At 41.6% G+C, this 6,674-nt stretch overlaps 1 protein-coding gene across 1 annotated transcript in view; it reads left to right on the top strand.

The window, feature by feature from the left end:
- Window positions 1-862: 862 nt before the first annotated feature.
- The window catches only part of CECR2 (cat eye syndrome chromosome region, candidate 2), a 47,585-nt gene continuing 41,773 nt past the window's right edge, over window positions 863-6,674 (top strand). Inside the window, exons 1-2 of the mRNA XM_009333021.1 lie at window positions 863-889; window positions 1,325-1,419. Of these exons, the coding sequence (XP_009331296.1) occupies window positions 863-889; window positions 1,325-1,419 (122 nt within the window). The remainder of the gene's footprint in view (window positions 890-1,324; window positions 1,420-6,674) is intronic.

Genomic DNA, 6,674 nt, shown 5'->3' with positions numbered 1-6,674 from the left:
ATGCGTTTAATACATTCTTCGCGGGGCATGTGTCAGGCTTCCACTCGTGAAGCACTTTGGGTATTGCACAAGAGGTAAATAAGAGTGGTGTTGATAATGAAAATATGCCATTAATGCATTTCCAATAAAAAACCTACAAGCGGCATTTAATCTGCGATCTGTTATCAATAATTTTATTACCACAGTTACTGTGGTCTAATAAAAAAAGCACTTTCTCTTCTTTATTGGGTAAGTGCCAAAACGTTTATCCTTTATTCTCTGGCCATTAACCTTTATTCTGTAGCCATTAGCTTAGCCATTTGTGTAACAGTCTGTTGAGTAACATTCAAGTAGGAATTTGTATTCAATCCCTTATATACTCTGAAACAAAAAAAGAACAGCTTCTTATGCCTATGTTATTTATCCGTATTAAATCTTGTTAACTGCTGTATGCTACTGATGATAACTTACAGAAGTGGATTTTTCTTACTGTGAATGATTTTCTGGCATATAAATAAAACTGTAGTTAACCTAGTAATATTTTGAAAACAAATCTTGAAATTGCTAGCTGAAAAACAGATATTTCTCACAACATATGTGCAATTCGTAATAACTACAATTCAGAAGTTTGTCCTTTTTGTGGATCAGTTCCTGCATCACACCTTTACATGAACTCCATCATGCTGAAATAAGCCATGATACTCTCCACCCCTCCATCAAGGGTTGAGGTTTTGGGTCATGAGGTCTGACGGCCCTCCATCTTTTCTTTCTCTCTTACTGGAGGGGAAAAAAAAAACCCAAACCAAAACAAAGAGAAATAAATAATCAAAATGCTTGCTTTTCTTCGAGGCATTTGCTTGCTAGCTTTCAGCCATTTCTGGCTATGCATCTGAAACTGCTACTTCTCTGTGTAAGTGGCTTTCAGGGCCACGCTTTCTGAGCACGTCTTTTAAATGAACTCACCAGCCTCAGTAAGTGGAAAGCAAAGCAGGAGAATGAAACCGTTGATTCCTGCCCATCAGCTGAACGTGGGAGAAATCATGGGTTTCTTATTAGGCTGTAGTATCTCAACCTCACTGAACCCTATTTTTCTGTTTCCATTAGTCTTCTGGCTGGAGAGTGACATTCAGTAAAAGCCTTTCAAGGTCTTCCCATAAACTCTTGCAATGAAGAGGTAGTAGTAGCAGTATTTTTAATGATGGGGAAGGTTGGCTTACCCAGTGTATGCTCTGCTGCTGTACACGTCCTTGAGGCTGATTGGGTCTTTTTGGTCCTGATCAGCCAGCAGTAAATTTTAAGGAATTAGTTTGATGGTTGGAATTTTTTTCTCCTTTCTGCTCATTAGGAACTGGAAGCTGCTCTTCACAGGGATGATGTGGAGTTTATCAGCGACCTGATCGCCTGCCTTCTTCAAGGTTGCTATCAGCGCAGAGACATCACGTGAGTAACCTCGCTCTATGGCTTAAGCGCTTTGCAAGGGGAGCTAATTAACATGGTCGTGGGGATGTTTCACAGCTTTAGAGTGATGACATGGCAGTGATTGGCAGCCACCAGCAATCAAGTCAGATGCTTCACTGAGTGGAAGGGAATTCCAGCTCTTCTTGGGCCGAGTTGTAGGTTTTTAATTTTACAGACCTGTTGTTAAGCAAACTTCTTTATTCAGATCCCATGCAAATCTGTTTGATGCTCTGCTGTAGCACTAGCGCATACAGTGAACATTCACATCTGCTGTTACGCTCTGCACTCCATTTGGTCAAATTAGTGATATCACAGTGAGCCTTTAAATCATCACATATGTTTTCAACGTTTTGTATGTATTGCATGGAATAAGACTTGCTGCTCTGCAGCCACCTCACTTGCATTGAAGATCCCATTGCTTTACAGAGGGACAATCGTAATTATTTTCTTGGAAATAAGAGGGGTATTAGAATTGGTTCAGTTGCAGGATGTTGGAAGTGATTTGACATGTTCTCTTGATGTTTTGACATCCAGTGACACTTTGTTAGTGTCCACCAAAGTAGCCTCCTGAAATGAGACATCTGTAGAACATCATTCTTTAGAGGATCACCACTCATGCAGTGAAATGTGCTTCCAGTGATAACGAAGGCTTGTTGCAGTGTGTTTTATTTGTTCTTCTGTGAATCATGTTCATAGCAAAGCGTAATTGTGGAGATGAAGATGGCTTGGCAACACTTGCAGTTGCTTAGAAGAGGTGTTAAGCAATCCTGCTCCCTAAGATTCCCCTGTTGTGCAGAGGCTTAGGCTGGCGCATAGGCATAATCACAGGTGCTTGCATTGAAAGCTCTATTTCTAATTAACTGATTATATTCAACAAAATTTATATAGTTTATTTTTTTATATATATCTGCCACTTAAGTTTAAGTTCTCTTGCATTGCTGGCTTGACATTCAGCATAAGTGGGTATCAGGACCTGAACTGATATCAGCTGCACTGCATTTACTGTCTCTGAATGAAACTGATCTGATGAGAAGCTTGATTGTAAAGGGACTGCAATTGTGTATACCTCCTTCATCTAAACAGTCACAAAGCAATATAATCTTGCTTATAAACATGCAGCAAGTTTATTTCTACCAGATTAAGTGTTTTGCGCACCTTAATCAGCTCAGCCTCGTAGAAGCAGTGGAAGATCTGTCTTTGATAAATTTGATAAATTCAAAAGTCTGAGGATCTCCTCAACTCTCCAGATCTAAGAGTGTCTACTTAGCAGTTGCACCGTCTAATTGCCTCACCTTTCTCAATATTTTAACTAACAAAAGTCAGGGATGAATCATGGGTGAGTCGTTAGGCATTGGCAAGTTGTCTGTCTGTCTGGGGAAGGTTACACATGTACACATGCGTATACACTCGTGCAGTTACTTGACTCGCCTGGCAGCTCAACAATGTGTAGTTATTCCATACGGCATGTAGGTCCCACTTTGTGCCGGTGTAGGTGCAGCCTTGGTTAAGTCTGGGATGCAAAAGCTGCAAGGAGGTAACGTCATCGCAGAAGGAAGAGCTGCTAACCCAACCATGGTTTTGTGCAGCCTAGTCAGGGTGCGTATGTGGCATAGGTACGTACCTACGTAGCTGTTGCTGTGTGTCTGTCCATGTACGAGAGGTGCCATAGGGCACAGAGGAGTGTGAAGTCATGTAGTGAAGTCGTGAGAACTTACGCATCACCCAAATGGTCGTGCTAGGGAAAGCATGAGGTGCCTGAAGGAGAAAGCAGCTGCACCTTTTCTACAGCACCTCCCGTAGAAGGGGACTACCTCGTGGGCAGGGGAATAACGAGAAAAGTCTTTTCTGCAGAGGCGATGGGGAAAAGAGCACAGCAGGAGCAGCACGGTGGAAATGGCTGAAGGAATATATCAGGAAAACTGCCTGGAGCCACTGGAATGTTAGGGAGGTGGGCTCTGAAGCTCTGCAGAGGAAGAAATAGGGGAGGCTACCTGGAAGTAGAGGGAAAGGTGCTGTATGCAGAGGGATGTCATGAAAGAAGAAGCATTAAGATGTAGTCTAAACATGGAAATCTGTATGTAAATGAGGATAAAAATGATGGCTTGGATACACTTCTTAGAAACAAACTTTCCCCACTGTTTGTTTCACACTTGTAAACCAGCCATCAAATGTTTATCCAAAATGAATGTGTGTTTTTAAAGCCTAAAATACTCCTTGTTCCTTACACATTTATTTCCAATGCCTTTGTTCCCTCTAACCTGAGTTCGAGAGGCATAGGCCTTGGCTGATGCACAGCTTCCCTACTGTATCTAGTTTGTCCCCAGTTAATGGTGAGGAGTTGAGCCTCTAATTGATTTTCTGAGTGCTCAGCAGACGTGCAAATGTAAGAGGCAGAATTTGTGTGGAGTTTAGATTTGGCTTTTCACAATGGGCCAGGACTCCATATTTTTCTGTTGCAGACAGGTAGTAGGTATCTGTCTTGCGTGGGAAAAATGAGCAGTTTCACAGACCATCACAATGGCGTTACAGCAGCAATTTCTCCAGTGATTTGTGCTCCGCATCCTTGTGCTGAGGCTGTGAGCTGTTAATCTTTAGGCTGCAGACTTTGCTCCCTGTTGCACCTCGGAGGGGAAGGGAGGAGCTTGTTCTCATCCTTGTTCTTGGGCTGGAGCACTGCGGCTCAAGCACAAGATGCTTCATATAACTTCATATAAAACATAGTTTACCTCTCTGAGGGGTTTTGAGGTTTAATTAGTTTTGGATCATGTCTTACCTCTTTGATGGCCAAAATGTTATCTGTCTATGCTTTCTCACAGTCTGTCTGGGAGCAGCTTGTAGTTCTTGTCACATCTGTTTTGATGGCGTGCAGAACTTGCGGCGGAGCTGGGCTGCCTGGCTTTAATCATACATCATAGAGGGGTATAAAACTGTCACATACCTTTGCTAATTATAATGTGCTCTCAAGTAATTTTGGAAGTGGAACCTAGCTGAGAGCCCTCCTAATGCACAATTTAACATACTCTAGGTTGATTTGCTTATTATTCTTTGAAAAAAAATGAGATTAATACTTTTGTAGGGTTCTGTGATTCTTGGTTTTGAAGTAGGGCAACTTTGCCTTGGTTTTGATATTCTTTGTGATGGACTTTTTAAAAAAAAGAGTTACATACAAGAGAGAGACTGTTTTTTACCCTGCTTGGTGGTTAAGGAGTGTTGAATGTCTGGTAACTTAAGAATTTCTTTGAGTTACGGATATCTGTGTTTAACTACAGAGACTACTTAATGGGATGCCACATGATATTCTCCAAATTCTTACTTATCATAACCTATCATAGCTGTTAGGAGCACTCTTCATTGACCTGGTTCTTGCTGTGTTAAGCACTGTAGAAGTACAGAACAAAAAAAACCAGTAGTTTGCATTTCTGGCTTCTAGCATCTTTAGCGATGACCCCGTAGCTGTCCTTGCCTGGCACTAGGTGGTTTGAGCGCTTGGCCAGGACACTTTCCCTGTTGCTCTCCTCTTTTTGCTTTGACCCAAAATACTTTTGTGCCATGATCTGCAGCCTTTGTTGTTTTATAAATAGCCTTCATAGTATTCATATACCATACGTACCATCTAACTACTAACCACATAACAACTAATATCCTTGAAGCTTTTTATATGATCTCTCTGCTCAGTTTTATGCTATAGGCACCTTTTGGTTTGATGCCAGTGAGTTTACCCATACATTTTTCCTGCCTCCAGCTTTTGTGCACAGGCCTTGAAATGTCTATCTTTTCTTTTAATTGTTTCAAAATGCAACTGCCTGGAATGTGGGGAGTGATAAGGGAGAAAACTCATAATAGAATTCGGGGGTTTATAGAAATAAATAAATAAATAAATAATAAGCAGTTTGGAAAAAATACTGGTGCTTGCTTCAGATTCTCTGTGATATAAATTGGGCAGCTGCATAGTCCCTAGGGGCTGCCACTTTAATTCCAGCAGGAAATGCGATGTGATGACTTGTATCAAGACAGGAAGATCAGAGCTTCAGCTAACGGCAACAGCCACAGCAGGAGCCTTCTGCAGCTGTTTTTAAGTAAGAAGTGATGGTGTGACATGGATGTGTACACTCAACTAAAATAATCCAGAAAAGCTCCCGCTGTTCAGCATTTCTTTGGGTGAAACTCACTCTTCACTGCTCTGTTATTGCATTTTTGCTATTTTTCTAATGTGATGGCATAAAAAGTTTCACTGACTTTATTATATTTCTCATTGGGAGACGTTTTGTACACTGCTGTTGTCTCTTGAAAAACATTTAATTGCTTTTTCTTACAACATGTTTTATTTTTTATTTTTTCAACATGGGCAAAGGTGCCAAAAAGTGAGGAGGAACAAAAACAATATCTCTGCTCTTGCCTATGCCCCATGAGATTTATTTTTTTTTAATACCCCAGGAGATTGGTCCATCACTGTAGCTGAAACCTATCTAATTGACTTCTGTGGCACCACAGACAGCATTTGCTTCCTTAGGAACCTCAATTATTTTTTTTCTTGTTACTTCTTCCCTTAATGCATTGGAATTTTTTTCTCCCAGGTGGATCATCTGTTTTGCACCCACCTTAAGTTCTTTCTGGATCTGTAAACTAACCTTGGAGTCTTTGGCTTGTAGTTTGCACCTGGTTTGTTCTAATATAAAGGGCAAAGGAGTCCAGGAAGGCTGGACATTCTTCAAGAAGGAAATCTTAAAGGCGCAGGAGCAGGCCGTCCGCATGTACTGAAAGACAAGCCGGTGGGGAAGAAGACCAGCCTGGCTGAACAGAGAACTTTGGCTGGAACTCAGGAAAAAACAGAGTTTATGACCTTTGGAAGAAGGGGCAGGCAACTCAGGAGGACTACAAGGATGTCGTGAGGTTATGCAGGGAGAAAATTAGAAGGGCCAACTAGAACTTAATCTGGCTACTGCTGTAAAAGACAATAAAAAATGTTTCTATAAATGCATTAGCAACAAAAGGAGGGCTAAGGAGAATCTCCAGCCTTTACTGGATGTGGTGGGAAACATAGTTACAAAGGATGAGGAAAAGGCCGAGGTACTTAATGCCTTCTTTGCCTCAGTCCTTAACAGTAAGACCAGTTGTTCTCCAGGTACCCAGCCCCCTGAGCTGTAAGACAGGGACGGGGAGCAGAATGAAGCCCCCGTAATCCAAAGGGAAATGGTTAGCGACCTGCTCCACCACTTAGACACACACACATCTATGGG

This window comes from Pygoscelis adeliae, unplaced genomic scaffold (assembly GCF_000699105.1).
Source record: "Pygoscelis adeliae isolate BGI_AS28 unplaced genomic scaffold, ASM69910v1 Scaffold38, whole genome shotgun sequence".
Lineage (NCBI taxonomy): Eukaryota > Metazoa > Chordata > Aves > Sphenisciformes > Spheniscidae > Pygoscelis > Pygoscelis adeliae.
This window is presented reverse-complemented; position numbering and strand designations above follow the sequence as displayed.